The sequence below is a fragment of the Pollachius pollachius genome (assembly GCF_949987615.1).
Source record: "Pollachius pollachius genome assembly, chromosome: 6".
NCBI classification, from domain to species: domain Eukaryota; kingdom Metazoa; phylum Chordata; class Actinopteri; order Gadiformes; family Gadidae; genus Pollachius; species Pollachius pollachius.
This window is the reverse complement of record NC_136939.1, coordinates 6,556,518-6,573,732: the sequence shown is the minus strand read 5'-3', so window position 1 is coordinate 6,573,732 and position 17,215 is coordinate 6,556,518. Positions and strand designations below refer to the sequence as shown.

The 17,215-nt window shown below is 41.0% G+C and overlaps 2 protein-coding genes across 2 annotated transcripts; both read right to left on the bottom strand.

Annotated features, from left to right (window-relative positions):
- Window positions 1-441: 441 nt before the first annotated feature.
- Window positions 442-4,961, bottom strand: icmt (isoprenylcysteine carboxyl methyltransferase). The gene is made up of 5 exons (XM_079737667.1): window positions 4,534-4,961; window positions 3,049-3,137; window positions 2,435-2,604; window positions 1,644-1,861; window positions 442-1,356 (listed from the first exon to the last, which is right to left on the bottom strand). The coding sequence occupies exons 1-5, from the start codon at window positions 4,750-4,752 to the stop codon at window positions 1,177-1,179; spliced, it is 876 nt and encodes a 291-aa protein (XP_079593793.1). The 5' UTR covers window positions 4,753-4,961; the 3' UTR covers window positions 442-1,176.
- A 587-nt stretch (window positions 4,962-5,548) lies between these two features.
- Window positions 5,549-17,062, bottom strand: rtel1 (regulator of telomere elongation helicase 1). Its single transcript, XM_079737777.1, has 32 exons — window positions 16,775-17,062; window positions 15,898-16,096; window positions 15,656-15,749; window positions 15,455-15,536; window positions 14,919-14,979; window positions 14,399-14,474; window positions 14,145-14,229; window positions 13,986-14,051; window positions 13,642-13,798; window positions 13,502-13,540; window positions 13,303-13,378; window positions 13,093-13,190; window positions 12,841-12,896; window positions 12,396-12,467; window positions 12,229-12,310; window positions 11,775-11,907; window positions 11,360-11,473; window positions 11,205-11,245; window positions 11,002-11,087; window positions 10,760-10,837; window positions 10,546-10,623; window positions 10,084-10,230; window positions 9,758-9,873; window positions 9,050-9,173; window positions 8,776-8,953; window positions 8,469-8,623; window positions 8,135-8,230; window positions 7,650-7,860; window positions 7,097-7,237; window positions 6,567-6,707; window positions 6,203-6,385; window positions 5,549-5,988 (listed from the first exon to the last, which is right to left on the bottom strand). Exons 1-32 carry the CDS (start codon window positions 16,874-16,876, stop codon window positions 5,918-5,920), a joined length of 3,438 nt encoding a protein of 1,145 aa, XP_079593903.1. The 5' UTR covers window positions 16,877-17,062; the 3' UTR covers window positions 5,549-5,917.
- Window positions 17,063-17,215: the final 153 nt, after the last annotated feature.

The following is a 17,215-nucleotide window of genomic DNA, read 5'->3' as shown; positions in this document are numbered from 1 at the left end:
TCTGCTCCTACGCCTAGGATTGACGTTAACGCACATTACTCAGTCCTCTTCAATGCAGCTTATAAATGATAATACAATAGAGCACAACTGTGATCGCCCCCTTTAGCAGATCTGGTTCCGGAAGTAAATTTCCCATTCACTTTAATTAAAACCGATGGTTTTAAGCCGGGTAGCAAGCCAATGGTTCGTCAAGATAGTCGTGACAAATTATTTGATTGGGGGGGGGGGGGGGGGGAATTCTTGGAAAACGAGTTAAAAAGGTACAAGACAACCATTACAAACTTTTTTGCAATAGTTAAGCACATTTCTTGCATCATTCTTGCGTCATTTATATTAATACAAGTTGTCATTCTATGTATAGCACTGTCATCGACATGTTAAGGACAAGTGGTTACTTCCGGAACCACATTGCTCTATAGAAGTTCAAACTAAAAACCGTCATTGTAATGAGTAACTTTTATTTGTAAAAAACATTAACTTAAGATAAAATTTAAAAAGTGTTGAAATTAGAAAACTCAATTGCAGTTGAAGCAACAGTCATCACCTCAAACCCTTTAACTCTGTGATGCAAATGTTTTGCAATATATCTTGAAATGTTTACTGTAAAAGTGCAACACATTCTGACATGCTTAGAACTTTCAACTAAGAAATAAATTGGTCCAGCGTCTAGCCCTGTAGGTTGTTTCTGATTCAAATCTGAATCTGATCTATACCAGGTGTGATAAACAACAAATCCCTGTAACATCTATAGATGCAAGTACTAGCTGTTAAATATTTGTGCACATTACTCACTCTGGACAGGTGGAAACATGCCCCCCACACACTCAAAGGGTCCAAGTGAAGGAAAAACAATGTTTTGTTTACAAATATTAAAACAATGATGGTGAAACAACTGAGTGAGTATAACACAAGTCATGTAGCAGATCTTCTTTTCTGTCGATGTTCAGTTCTGTTTGTTTTGGCATGAGAGTGTGACAAGAGGATCCACAGTGTAAGCCATTGCAGCCATCAGGGTCACTACCGTTGAGCCATTTGGGTGCTTTGCAAGCCCAAGGAACTGGGCAGGGAATAGGGTCGGGGGGAAGGTGTCACCTGCTTGCAAGCTGTGAAGACGCACTAGCCTCTCCATGTTGCATTCTGCAAAGTTTCATCATGTCCCAAGTTTGAGTCCCAAACCTAATTGACGCGGATCCCTGAGATGAAAGGTAGTCCGGTGGAGACCTTCTTCTTGTATTCCACGTAGTCCTCGCCGAAGAAGTGGATGAGGGAGAGCTCCTCCTCCTCAATACGCTCACGGAAGAAGCGCCAACTGGCTAGCGAGTAACCCAGTATACACACCGGGTTGAACAGCATCACCTGCAAAGCAGCAAATATGGGCTTTAATTCACAGCATAGAAAAGGACAATGTTGGTATGGTGATGTTTGTCTATTTAGATACACACACGGCTGCTTTAATATTCCAAGAACTATGGTCATGCATTAGCTGACGTTTGAGTTAATTTCCAATTAAATAACATATCCAAATAACTAAATTTCTTTTCTTCTCAACTACTTGAATGACCTGCAACTCTGCGTTTGGAATCGCAACCCAATTCAAAGAATGTACTCCTTGTATGGTGCACCTCAGGGCCGTGTGGACTGACCTGGGTTCCTATGCTCCAGTAGAACCATCCTACGTATGAGGGGTGTCTGAACATTGAGTAGACCCCGCCGGTGACCAGCACGTGGCTCTGGGCCTTCTCGTTCTGCACAATGTGGTTGAAGTTGGAGCCGGCCGTCAGCATGGCCGCTTTGCGCAGGCATTCGCCGCACATCACCATCAGCAGGCCCAGGAGGCTGAAGTAGCTGAGCTGCTTCAGCTCTGGAACAGTGAGGAGACAAACCATGGTCACAACGCCTTTCAAGCCATAGAAACCAACATACAGTCAGGGCTTTCATCACTTGGCATGTGTAGTAAGTGGAAACTGTATTGACATGGCGACACAGTGACAAACCATATTTTTAGTGAGTACGCACACTTGCGTTAAATGCCATTACACTAGCATGGCTTTGCTCACTCAAATATGTTTTTATGTTGAACTGTAACTTTAACCTTAGGAAAACATTTCCAAACATAAAAAGGAGAAGGTCCTTTTTTTCCTTAAAAAGGCTGCACTGCCTTCAATGTTGCCTTCAAGGGATATTTTGCTAGATTGCCGAAATGCTTATATTTGTTGATTGTTTGAAACGGTTTTGAATATACAAAATCAAAACTGATAGCTTGGCATTACTTCAGTGTCGATATCTCAAGGTTTCCAAATCAGGTACAAGATAGAAGAACGATGTGTCCGCCTTGCAACCTAATTAACAACTCAAATACCTAGGTAGCTGTACCATACATTGTCATCAGCTTTATAAATCGAAGGAAACCATGACAAAATCAGACAAGACCCACCTGGAACCAGCATCTTCTCTACGGTGAACTCCACCCATGAGGACACTGCCGCCAAGGTGTACTCAATGCTGTGGTTGAGCAGGAACGAGTCGAGGGAGAGGCTGCGGGGGTTGATGAAGGCTGTTACCAGGTACTCCGAATAGTGGAAGAAGGACAGGGAGCACATGTACCTGTCAACAGGAGATTCACAGTCAGCTCAAAACAAAACAACGACTTAACATTATCCTGGCAAGTAAAATAATAAAAAAAGTACACCACGTTTGTGCCTTGTTCTCCAACATGTTACAGTAAGCGCTTCAGGAGAGGCGATCGCTTATAATTAGATTAACGATAATAATGTCTGTATTCTTGCGCTTCTGGCTGGTACTTGGGTACTTGGTCAAGTGATCAACACACAACTGTGAAGAAGCTCACGCACACTTTAGCGTTTGTGTCAATGCATCGATGTCTTAAAGCTCTAGGCAATGGATTAGTTGAGGTGTTAGTGTAGCCTAGGCTAAGCTAGCAGAACCACCCTTGTCTCTACATGGGCTCCATGAAGTAAACAGTGCCACACTTATGTGATTAATGCGCCAGTAAGATACTAGTAGAAATTCTAATATGGGGTATCATACCAGCCAAAATGTGTCCAAGTGGATGGAGAAAGGCTTATCAGTAAGCCACATCCGAAAGTAACCCCCAGAAAGCAGGCTCTTACAGCAACCTAGAACAAAGGGAGATGAAGCAGTCTAAAATAAACAAGCCAAGATAATCAGCAAAGACAGAGATACCCCAAATCACGGAACAAACACTCAACATTACATTAAGTGCAAACTTTTATTAATGTTCGACTCACAAAGCAGGAATTGATGCATACAAACTTATCAATAATCACACACACACATATATATATATATTTCCCCTCCCATTAAAAAAGTGGGTTCAGCTTCAGAGTAAATCACAGTTACCTTCTTTAAAAGCGAAATTAACCGAACCTATCCATTCAATGTGTGGATTTCAAGGGTTTGGGTTAACCTGAACCCGAAAATATCATGACAACTTATGCTCTGTACCTAACCTGATAAAGAGCGGTTAATGTTTGAGCATAATTCATGTGAATGATTGTCATCTTGACAACCTCTTGCCTGACTGTAGAACATTTGAGTGAATTTAGAGCTCCACATAATCCAAAAATCCGGACAGTGCCATGTTCCTCTACCTCAAAATAGACTGACAGTTTGAATTTAGGATTTCTTAGCCTGCTTACTGGAACAGTTCCTCTATTTATTGTAAATGGTAAGCAGTGCCCAGTAGTATAACAAATATATATAAATAATCAAAATCACATTTGTCCTTTGTTTTCAATCCCAATATTAAGGAGTAAAATCAGTTATGATCAACTTATAATGAAATGCAGAACTTTTCACTCATATTTAAAAAGGACACATGCTATGCCATTTAATGCATTATCTCACATCGTAAGGATAATCCATTGTCTATTGCTCTCAAACTTCAGATGGAGAGTTTGAACAGGACAGTTATGTAGGTCAAGGCCTACGCGACAATACAAATACACAACAAATACATACAGTTCAAATGCCAAACTTTGTTACAAATCAAACTGTTAAAGTGTATTAGTCTCATTGACATTAAGAGTCACATATAGTTACAATAAACGAATAACTTGGAGGTAAAAACAAGTGACAGGGGCTGAGACTTTATAAGGGATGACCATTTAATGACAATTATAAAAATAAAAATAAGTAGTTAAAAGGCTGCTAGATAAGACCAAACATGGCTGTTTGAAGTTAAACCACTTCCACCGGCTCAGTTGTCTATATTTACCACACACACACCAAACAACAGTAATCCTAATCCACCTTTAGTAATAAGATTAACTAACGTTAGACAGCTAGCTAACAGTAGCTGCAGCTATGTCGCCTACATCGTTAGCTATGTCACATTAACTACGTTTGAGTTAGTGTTCTGGCTTGTGCATTAGTCGATGCATGCATCTGCATATGCACAAAACAAAAATAGGAGACACACATGCTATAAGAATTGCACATTCTGTGCAGAACAATGCATGGAGGTGTATGGATAATGAAGATAAGCCTTACCTTGTACAGCGGTCCCTTGTAAACAACTAGCAAAAGGCCATTGATAACTGCAATGTAGATTGCAATTACAATTTTTCCAGGTGTTCCCGTGAGATAGTCAAACACCCAGTCGATATGTCCAAATGAGGTCCTTATCAAAGGAATTAATAACACACTTAGACCTAAGATAAAGCTTTTTATACTTATTTCCCCCTCCAGAACCAACTTCCTCCCTGCCATGTCGGAGACCGTAAGATCGCGGATACACTGTCGCGATATGTTACGTAGACGGGATTTATCTGCTCTTTGCACTGTACCGGCTCCGTTCCAATTATCTTTAGCTAATCTTCACTAAGATTCAAGTAGACGAGCGCTAGCTGTCAGGAGTTGAGCACGACAAAAAGAGCAGTGGCCGCTCGTTCATCCAGACCATATTGAAGCTTCAAGCAAACGAGCACTAACAGCTAGTGGTCGAGCCCGAGCAAAGGACCAGTGTGAAATTGGAACGTCTGAAACGTCATAAATTGAAACGTCGACTGTTGATGACGTTATCAAATCAGAACCTTCCGACTTCATAGCCAAGCAGCCAGTTTGTTTTATGTGGCTATCCCTTAGGTTTGCAAATATCAGTCGTTTAATATATTTTGTTTACTATATTTAACACTGTTAAATTTTCATTAAGTATAGATACAGCCTGGTGCAATTACAAACCCTGTCACCAGTGCACCCTCTCCCTCTCTCTTACAAAATGCCAAGTGGTCTGAAGTCGATCTCTGAACCGAAGCTTCCTTGTTTAGAGATGCATAAAATAAATAAGAGGTTGACCAATAATGCTTGCCTTGCAACCCCACTAATTAAAACAGTAAGCTGAATATTTTTTATTTCAAATATGACGTCTTTATTTATTAAGCTACACATATATTTTGTGTGGCTCAGGGCTTAGAGATAAATTCTGTCAAATAAAATGATAAATATAATTGCTTGTCAGACCAAATTTCATATGCAAATGATTAGATGAAACATGGGTGTAAAAATATTTATTTTCAACAATCAATCAATTACATTTCTATACACAATATATTTCACGTTAAAATTGTCCAAAAACCCTTTTTTGTAGTATTTTGTGAGCAAGGCAATATTATGATGGAATGAATGGAATGCATGACAGTACATATACACATAGGACATACATTACAGTAATTGTGAATGGAGGAATCTGCGGTCTGGATTTCAATACACATTTACTTTCTCATTTTCTACCGTGGCATCATTTTGAACAGTAACATAGTTCACCTATTCCAGAGTTGATTATTGATGAGCCAAACATCAGTATAGTTCACTTGGTCCAGACTTGGGCTTGGCCGAGGGGACCACCCTAGCCTCTCAGCTGGCTGTTTGGGCCGGGTTATCCTTTCAAATCCCCCAGCATCTCTTTAAACTGATTCTTATGGTGGGGATGAACAAACTTTTCAAAACCTGAAAGCAGAAAAAACAAGAAAACAAAACAAACCACCCAATGACTAATATACAAAATACACATTTGACATGGTAATACACATGTTCATTTTCATGCTCCCTTTTTTAAACCAAAAGTGTATGAGGAGACAAGATAAACTATTTTATTTATTTTCTTGAGCGACTGACATGGTGAATCTCAGCTCAAAGCGATATGTTCATTACACAGCCTTACCCTCTAGAAGAACCAGGTTGTCATCCTTCTGCGTCAGGAGGCCCACTGCGGTGGTGATCAGGCTCTCATAGTTGTCGTCTTTCTCGTAACGCCGCATGGCCAGAAGAAGCTGGTTGGACATCTCCGCTCCGAAGGTTTCCTTCACGTCTGCCAGAAAGCTCTCCCTTGGACCTTTTCCGTCACCTTGTGAAAGACGTCACAGAATGCACGTTTACAGCCGACGCAATCAATAATTCAGAACGGAAAAGGGCTACAGGAAAACCTGATAATTCATTTGCTGTAATCGGTTGCAATGTGCTCATCCCAGTCTGTGGCCGGCATGCTGTGACCCTTGAGGAGGAAGTGTGCACTAATTGTAATCTACCTGTCTGGCCTGGTCTATGCAAATGTCCACTTGAGGTGTGGACGCCGAGATGCTGGCCTCCCTTGTTGAGCAGCAGACTGGTGTTCAGCTGATTGCCAGGAGGGCCAGAGTGGGAGCTCACACCGGGGCGCCCCTTGTTCGCTTTAAAAAACACATAATGATGGTTATTGGCACATTATACTGATGAAAGACCTTTCCAATTTACAATGTCATTTAATTCCAACCCATTGTCCCCCCCAGCTCTTGTCAGCCCAGAGGGGCTCGAAATAGACAACATGCACCATGTATCGTTAGTTAGACTGCTGGATGGGCTGAGTGCAATCAGTGGCGGTGCAATGTATTCACGTCATGAAATCTGGTCCGTGTATCAGAAAATACAAGGCTAACGCATTGGAAATTCTACATGGGCATTTCCACCAAATGAAAAATGGACAAGCCATACTGCTCTTCCACAAGATCGTTTTTTTTATATTTTGTTCATTCTCAACCTATAGAGGAAGTGCTCTGTGATACATATTTGAGGACTTTACCGGTCTGTTGCAGAACTAGAGCCTCCTTCTCCTCCTTGGAGAGCGAGTCCTCTGCTTTGTATCCACAGCCTTGACCCGTCAGCTCCTGGCATTTCTCATTAAATAACTTCTTATGGTGCGGTCGAAGGAATTTGTAAAGTCCTGCAACATTTGACAGCTGGTTATTAGCCATTTATAAATAAACAGGACTAAAGATTATGAAGTTACTTGGACTAGGATTATTGTTTGATTTTTCAGTTTGGTTTTATAGAAAAATAAGCTGTATGCTGGACAGAGAGTGGTATTTTCATAAGAAAACGCCAATAAGACCATCATAAAGTCCAATCTGTAGAATGGAACTGCAATGTGTGTGCACAATAAAAGTCCATGGGGAACCACACGTTAGCTGGAGATATTAATACAAACATTGGAGTCTGAACAATATGAGATGACCCGGTTAAACTGTAACACCATGAAAGAAGTACTCGCATGTCTACATCTTCTGACATGACTCGCTTCTGATGTGCACACGCGCACGCACACACACACACACGTCACAAAGAGGTGAACTTGCCACGGTAGAGGACGTGGGTGTTGGCGTCGACCAGGAGGACGGTGGCCTCTGCCTGCAGCAGGGCGAGGTCGTCCAGCCTCTTGTAGGCCTGCAGCGCGTCCATGACCCTCTGGTAGTTCATCTGGCTAAGAGACTTCCTCATCTCCGTCAGGAAGCGCCGGGCCTTACTGTGTGTGTTCTCCTCCGACGCGCCCGGCGGAACGCTCTTTTTCTGGAAAGAGAGATTTGGGGTTTAGGTGTCAGTGTGTGTAGATCGCAACGTTAGAAAGTAACTAAGTATTAAGAGTAATTAATTAAGAGTAATTAATTGAATCGGTATACGTGACCTTCTTCGAGCTATGAAGTAAACTGCTTTGATGAAATGATGGATGGAAATTATTAAATCATAAAAAATAAAGTGATTTAACTATTCTACTATTCGCACTGTTCTAAGTAATGGTAATACGTTTATGCGGTTATTGGTTATTTTGGCATGTATTTCCTACCTGTTCCTGGACCAGTTTGATTTTCCGTTTCCCTCCCCGAGATTTATCATCCATGTTTTTGTCATGTTGAAGAGACCGTGTGGACAAACCGCTGGCCTACAGCAGGTACACAGTAGAAGAGGACATCAACACAAACTACAATCAATAAACAACTCATTGAAATGATATGAAGTTATAATTATAAAATAAGGATGTCGATTTTTTAAGATTAATTGCAACAGAGAAATAGTGCATGGAAGCCACAATAAAAAACATTGGATCAAATACCATATCAGATTTTTTGTTGGTATTCTTACACATTTGTACTAAATATTCATTTTATATGGAATCCTACCATCTCTGCGCCTGAGTTTCCCACTCCCTCTGCCCCATGCTGCCTGTCACTGTGAGCCAGGGCGGCCATCAAGGTCCCAGGTCTCTGGGTGCTTGGCATCTCGGTGTTGTACTGAATAGACAGCCGGGCCATCCCATCGCCTCCCGGGTGCTCATCTGACGGACAAGAAGGCCAAAATACACATTGAAAACTCACTTTCCCTACCCTTCATTTATGTGAATTCATAACAGAGGGGTAAGACATACTGTCAATTTGGGTCAAAAGACTTGACGCATTTTAACTATCATGGATGAGCCGTGATACTCACTCAATTTCCTCCTTTTGAGACTAGGAACGTGGGAATCCAGTAGTTTGGCCTTCTGGGCCGCGAGTGGAGCCTGAACACCGTTGCTTTGACCTCCTGAGCAGCCGGTGGAGCTGGAACACGGAGCGCCTGAGCCGCGTGAGGAATCTCTGCCGCCAGCTGCATTAGGAACCAGAGGCCTCTGGAACACAAAACAACAACATATGTGGTTTGTAGGATTCATTTATCACAGAAGTATTCAAATAGACTTTGGTTTGCGTTGCATCTCTGAACATACCATTTTTTGGGCCACTCTGAAGAACTGAGCGACATCACGGACCATATTGCCGAAGTTGTCATATCTGCGTATGTAAGGCCTCAACCATTTGGGCAGCTGGGCTTGGACGTCTGCGTTTTTAAACCTGGAGGCACAGGAAAATGTGGGGAACGGTATTTTTCCTAATAAAATAATTACATTTTTAAATAAACATTCAGTAAATTCAAAACAATAAAAAAAATAAAAGTGATCTATTCTTCTTTCAATTCATCCAAATGATTCTTTATCTACGTATCAATCCTAAAATACTATGCTGTTTGGATCCCATTAAAAATAATAAAAATTGTGGTACACCTTGCCAGACGTCATGGGCATATATAAAAGCAAAAGTAAAAATAGGGGGAATCTATGGATTTCCAGTGGAAATCCAGTCAATATTAATTTTTTGGTTGGTTTTAAATCCTAAACAGTTATGTGGATGAGAGTAAGCATCAACATCACATGCATATATCCCGCCAAAATCCAAAGAGTAAATAAATACAAAAATCGAATTTCATGTTGCTTGTCAAGGCATCTGCAGGAAACAGATCACTAATGAACCCCAATTAAAACATGGCTTTTTCATGACTTTAGATGGATGATCCAAGTGATCCCACCAAAATTAAATATCACTCATTTCAAACTCCTGACACAACAATTAATTACGATAATCTCCTCAAAGCAGCTAACCTTCGGTCACAAAGGAATATGGCGCCGTAATCCTCCTTGTGCCTGATGACCCGTCCGATGGCCTGGTTGACGGCCCGAGACGCCTGCTGCCTGTACCAGTCTGAGCCGGACAGGCACTGAGGAGGACAGCACAGAACACACCCAGAGCACTGACCAACCATCCAAAGACCCTAAAATCCCCCAGAGCATAGGCTGAACCTCTTTGACCTTCGGTCTTTGGATCTAATTGTTGCTTTGAACTGATTGCGATGATGGTTGATCGCTTTCAGTTTGTGAAAATCACTCTATAAATTCCAATATTATGATGATTAATACCATCATCATACCTTGACTCCAGGAATCTTCTTCCTGCTGGTCTCATCCAGGAACTGCATCTTCAGCATGACCCGTGGGTCCATCTTAGGCGGGAACGGGAGGCCAGTGATGATGACCGCTCGGCCATAGTTGTCAGAAAAGTCCAGCCCTTCGCTGGCCTGGATGGAACAAAATAACAGAGCTTTTGTCATTTTTTTGGCAGAATACTAACTAATGGTGTAATAAATGGATATTTCCAGGGCCATGTTTTAAAGCATGGAATAATGTAAGAAATGTACATTAATCGTCATTCGTCATTATTGCCATATGCGTATTAATTATTAGTAAAATAATGGGACAGTACAATTTTGGCATTCAATGTGAGGTAGAAAAACTGTAGAAAAAATAGCTTCTGAACAAAGTTGTGCGCAATTGGAGTTTAAATGTTAACCTGTAAACACTGTAACAGAGTTCTATTTGGATCATGAAATCACCTTTCCACGACACACGGCAAAAAAGCTCCCTCCCTTGGATGTTGCATCGTTAACTTGGTTGTAATAACCCTCGATAACCTAAAAAAGAGAGCATTGTATTCATTAGTTTGATCCCAAAATGATGTGTCATAATATCAACGGTGCAAACACAACACACATTTACGCCAAGGGCAACATGCCAGCCACCAATAATAGTAAATAAAACTTCACCAACTTCACTGAAATTGCTCTTCCCCTTAGGTTCAACAAACATTGGTTTCATGTTTTCAATGCGACCTGCATGTCCATTTGCCTGGAGAGATAAACACAGATGACATCAGACATATTCGAGATTCAAAGCGATATAATGTCCATGAGAACTCAAGTTGTTTCAGAGTTGATACTCAATGGCCTAATTCCCTCAGGTCCCATCATAAGGCCCAGGGTTTCTGTTCAACTGACTAGGATTCAGCTCACCCTCCAGAACTCCAGAGTCTTGTCCATCACAGGATAGGAGGGGAAGAACACCAGAAGTCCATTGGGAACTACACGGCCAAAGTTGGCTGAAATATATTGATACAAATATTTGAGTCGGAATGGGACAAAATTTAATTAAACATCTTGTGAGAAATGCTTGCATGCCTACAGCTTCTGACATGCTTGGCTTCTGTTTTGCTTACCAACTGTGTTGCCCAAGGAGGCCATGTTTTCAGGGATAAACCTAAGCGACACACACACACACACACACACACACACACACACACACACACACACACGTTCAGTAAAAGCAAGGCAAGTGTTCACAGATCTTTTGTGTATCGCTGGGACTGCGTACCTGCGGTCGTAAGTGGAACTGAGCTGCACGCCGTCCGGTCCCTGGTCCACGACGCCAACAAAGATCTGGTCTCGCTGGATCACATGAGTGTTCTCCAGCGCTACGGGGAAGGGACTGGCGACATGGAGGCCAGAGGGGAGACATTCACAAGGGGTGCTACAATACAGGGTGGCTACAATTCATCCTGGACGCAAGCACATGCCCCTGGCCAGCTATGAGGTCATCGAGGCCGGACCTCTGTAATTCTTTTAGAGCTAAAACATAAAACACAAATGTATAAAAAAAAAACAGTGGTTGAGAACTTCTCAGAGATGAGTGCATGCTTGATTCAGTTTAGACTTGTTACTTTGTGTCTGCACTATTCCTCGAACCCTGGCTACGGCCAGGGTTCGTGAATCACGACGGACAGACCTACATTTGCATCTCCGCTGTGAAAGACTGAAGGGGCGACAAGGTGCCACTGGTCAGGATTATGCTGCGCACGCCTTGACGCTTGAGGTCCTGCATGCTGAAGCCCGGAGAGAAACACCAGTAGCTCAAGATGTTGCCTACAGGATTGGATAAAACATAAGGAAATCAACCATTGATATACACCCATTCATAAAGACGATCAACGTGTTGTATCTGGTAGAAATGTATTGCAACCCAAAGTTGTGGGAGCTCAAAGATTTAAGAAAACACACAATTGCTTTTAAACATAGTTAAAAAAATATAGTGACCGATATTCAATTCACTTTATTCATAAAGATAGCTAACCCTTATACCCTATCAGGGCTCCTGCTACACATGATTAATAAACTGTATAATTAATTATACGGGATTACTCCGAAACTCTCTTCCAGATGTCTTGCTACATGCTGTGCAGGTACCTTGTTTTTTTGTTGACGATGATGCCCATACGTCTACCTTCTGTGGCTTCTTGTTAAAGCTGTTATCCTTATGGATATGAACCTATCGAACAATTGTGTGTTTAAGTGTTTTAGTTTCCAAAGGATAATACCAATCAAGACATAGTGTATGCTTGTTTAATACTCACTTTGAACTGAGCAGTATTAGCCTGCATTTCTTTTTCTGGGTTCCCTTCTTTTGGCTCACCACAAAACACCAGCTAGGATAGAGCACAGTAGACTGGATTTAATTCAGGTTCCCCTTCATTGTCATCTCAGTGTAAAGTCAAATACAACTAAATGTCTATGAAAGGTGTGTGCAGACAAGGAGACTACAGCTTCAAATATAAATTGTAGTACATCAAAGCATAAAAGTGTACTCGTTACTTGTTTTAATGGGCTTTTTGAAACAAGGGAAGTCTAAACTAGAGGGAGGAGAGTGTCTTCCTGCTTTTCATCCAATTAGTAGTAAAAGTTTTTACACATGGGAATTTGAACACTGTACCAAACTACATTTAAATGTTTTGTTCAGTCTTCAATAACATATCCAATTAGAAGTTTTTCAGCAAAGCTAGCTTTTGATTTAACCCTCACCTGAAAGATCTCAGAGAGCTTCTGTAACCCAGCCGTGTTCATGAATATTCCTGTCTCTGAAGAGAAAAATCAATCATTATTAGATCAATTTGTTATCTTTAGGATATTTTCTTGCCTCGCATCATAATGTGGAAGAGATGACAAGGTAAATTTGAAATAACATAACATTAATCATCTTGAAAATATGCTTTATAGGAACACAATATCAACTCTTCCATGAAAACAGTGTTAGGATAATGTTGAAATGCTTACTTCCTGTAACATAGCTTGTGATCTGCTCCAGAGCATCACACATGGCACTCTTGGTTTCAAATGTCAAGTTGGCCTTCTTAAATAACTCAAAAATGAAGCTGTGAATCAAAGCAATGTATAATGTTACACCATCTAATCCAAACCGTTTTTTATCTGACACAGGGTATGAGGCTGCCATATGGTCCAACCCTAGGTTGTATGATTATCTACCTTCCAGGTTTAGTCAAGCCCTTCTCACTGGAAACTTCATAGGAATCAATGACGGCTTCTAAATCCAGAAGCATTTCTGTAAAAACAATAAGGAATAGTTTAGAAGAGGGTTCCTGAGAAGCTCATTACATCATCTGTAACAAAAAAAGTTAAGGAGCAGATTATTTAAAAGTTGTTTCTTTATACAAAATATGCTTACGTTTAATCTTGGCAATTGCAGCGATGGTCAAATTTAATTCTGAAACAAAAAACAACAACACATTTCCATCTATTCACCATAGGAGTGTGGAGAGGGACCTGCAGTGTGTGAAAGTGTCTGGTGAACAAAAGAGTTCTCACCAGAGTTCGTAGACCCCGAGGCAAAGTTGTCGGCGATAGGCTCCGCGCTGGTTGCGTCTTCGGCCTGCTCCTTCAAGACGCTGTTCACCACCTCAATGGCAGACGTCAGGTCGTAGGGGGTCAGATCAAAGGAGGTGGACTCCTCACAGATCCTCTCCTACACAGGGAACACAGGGTGGGATGGATTCATGGGAACACTCTAAACATGCCCCAGCATACAGGAGTAGAAAGGTCAGCGTGTCCTTGGGGATTGTCAATATGCGTGTGAATGAAATTCATTTATTTTTCAGCCATTACCAAACCCTGCATGACTGTGAAGGTTATGAGGGGCGTTGGCTGCCTACCACATTGTGTGCCTCGTCAAAAATTATCACTGCCCCCTTCAGGTCCAGATTCTGTGCTCTCCGGCTCTAGTCAACAAGAGGAAGGAGGCATTGAGGAACACTGTTCCCGGCATGAGGGGAGGAGCATCATTAAATAGTGAAATCTAAAATTGTACACACCTTTGGATCGAGGAGGTAGTTGTACGGCATAAATATGATATCTGCCTGCGTCTTCAGGGTACGCGATAAATAATACGGACAAACCCTAAAAGAGTAATCATAGGTTATTGCCGATTGTGAACGTTGTTAATCATTGTTAACACTATCCCATTAAACCCCAGATAAAAAAAATCATACATGCGTTTTATTCAAAACAATGCAAGCCATGTCATGATATAAATGAAATATGATAAAGAAAACACATCTAATCAAACCTGTGCTTGTTCCCAGCTTTCACCAAGTCCTCCACGTCCATGACAGTATTAACCAGATCTTTATCTGTGCTTTTCTCTGGTGAGGAAGGTGCATGGAATGAAAATTAACCACGGGTTATTGCTCATATCTGAGCTACAAAGACCATCATGACAGCTCCTTCATCCTATATAGATTGCATAGCTTTTTATTTAATATTTTATCATAAGAAAAAATACTATTAGGACAGGCCCCAGATTCAATCTTGGATTGGTTGGTCCATAGGTACCCTACATCTGTGGGGCCATTCCAAGTGTCTGTCTTACCAAGCCCTATTGTGTCATTAAAATCGGTTACTCTTTTTTACTGTAAACATGTTTAAAAAAGGTGCAAATTTAGTACAATGAATTATTATTATAAAGAATTTGCTTACACCACTTTTCATTCATGTTTGGCCGGATTCAAATTGGAAGGAGTACACACTTGTTGGAAAGGGAGATCCGTGCTGTACATTGATAACAGTAAAATCTAAGTTAAAATTACCTTCAACATTGTTGTAGAACATACAGGACCTTGTGGAAACCTTTGCTTTGCACATATGAACCTGGAAAAACACAATGTGTCAAAAATAATTCAATTGTTTTCAGATCCTTTATCTGAGATTCAGCTCAATCACACCTGCTAATTCAAGAGAACGTACAATGTCATTCAGAGCATCCTGAGTTCAAATCACTTTCAAATCTTGAATGCACGAATGTGGGTTAACAGAACATTTGAGTAACGAATAACGAATTTGCTTCATATTTGTATCGACCAATCATGTCGCTAGAGGGGGGGGATCTATAAAAGCGCAATTCGCAAACACAAACTCAGCGAGCAGTACCAAACTGTAACGCAAGTGTCCTTAAAGGTTTCAAAGAAACCCCGTGCAGTAGATGGCCTTTGTAGAATCCAAAGTAGCCCTGCTGCATCCCTGATAAGGATCCGGCCAACAAACACTATGCGTTGTGTTAGTTAATTGCAGGATTCAGGTGAGGCAAAAATAAATAGTGACCGACGCCAACCGATCCTAGCTGTACCTTCATGTGGTTGCTCTCCTGACGCATCACCTCTGGGTTGATACACATCTGCTCTCTGGATCCAAGCACACACACCTTTGGTCTGGCCCAACAAAACACAAGTTTACTGATCACTTATGACCGTGTACATGCATGAACCGAGGTGCACAACACCCCATTGACAATTGAAATGAAATAAAGCTCAGAGATTAGGTTATTCACCTGTAGGCAGTGTTTTTCAACTCACTGACCACCTGGGAGAGCTGTGAATGTGTCCGGGATGCATATATGATTTTTGGAATATCCGTGTAGTAGGCTGGACGCCACAAAAACATAAACATTAAGTGATGTTAAAACAAGAGACAATTCGTATCGTTAACAGATTTACAATGTATGTGACAACAAAACAACTTATTGGTTTATCCATTAAACATCATACTGCAAAAAAAACATCAAATGAATACTTGTTCCGTCTCCATCCGTGGCCGCAGTACCCCAGGTGGCCACCGGCATGTCAGGGAACATTTCGGCTCCTTTCAGTCTCTCTGTTATCTTGCGAGCGGAGATGGTGTCCTTAAAGTGGTCCCTCCAAGCTAACGTAGCACAGAGCAGGCACAGGGTCTTCCCTGTACCGGTTGGGCTTTCCAGGACCCCATTCACCTTCTATGTAATGACATCATTCGAATTAGAATTCGGGATTTACTTGTCACAAATGGGACTTTTGCAGATAAATGGTTGGGTTAAACTATATTGGGTTTGGTTCGTTTCATTTGACACCCAATTGACGCACTTGGCAGAAACCACTTCTATCATAAAACTTATTGGTTTAAATAATGGATGTGCATTTACATGAAATAGGGTGATACAGGTTATTTGAGAATATAGGCCAGTATTCACTTTTATTTTTGTAACGGGGTTACTTTGCGAAGAGATTATAATTTAATTATAACTCGCATATAAAACATCTGAAAAGGCCGCTCTAAATGAAACGGAGACAAGTGGGTGCCATGATGGTTCAAATGTGAAGCAACTATTCAAAATATTGAAGCATACATTTCCAATGTGTTGGACTAGTTTGAAGTTATTTTACATGAAAAGGGGTATATTAAATATGGTATTATAAATGTACATATATCAAACAATAATTGTATAATAATAATAATAATAATGTATTGCAATAAATGTAATAAGGCTCGTGAAACCATCCTCTGAAGTTAGGATGATGACGGTCATGTTTCCCTCCTTTACAAGCTGACCCATTAGTTATTTACACCATTTAGTTTATTATTAACATTCATAAGTTACACGTCCAGAGGGTAGCCTAATTGAACAATGACTTACTTGTTGCAGGCATTCGATGACTTTACTCATGTAATCATTCTGGCATTCATATGGAGTGAAGGGAAAGTTGATAGTCACTCCATTGAGAGTTAATAGAGGCATCTTCCCCCTGGTCAACACATCTGCAATGGATGTGTGAGCTCAACTTTACACAACCATTTGAGGGTAGAGAATGGTAGGAAGACTAGTAACTGAACAATTTAAAAATGACTAAACAATACTGGATACTTTGACATGCGATGACATATAACAAGTTTGTTAATAAAGTAGGAGCATGGCTGTTTTGGGTCTCCTCTTCTTCTTCTTCTTCTTCTTCTTCTTCAACTGCGTTGTTTTCGGCATCATTTGAGGCGTTACCGCCACCTACAGCCTCCCTGTGGCATGAACTGTTCTTATATAACATTTTATCCACGGACGAACCACAGACGTCAAATCTCGTAA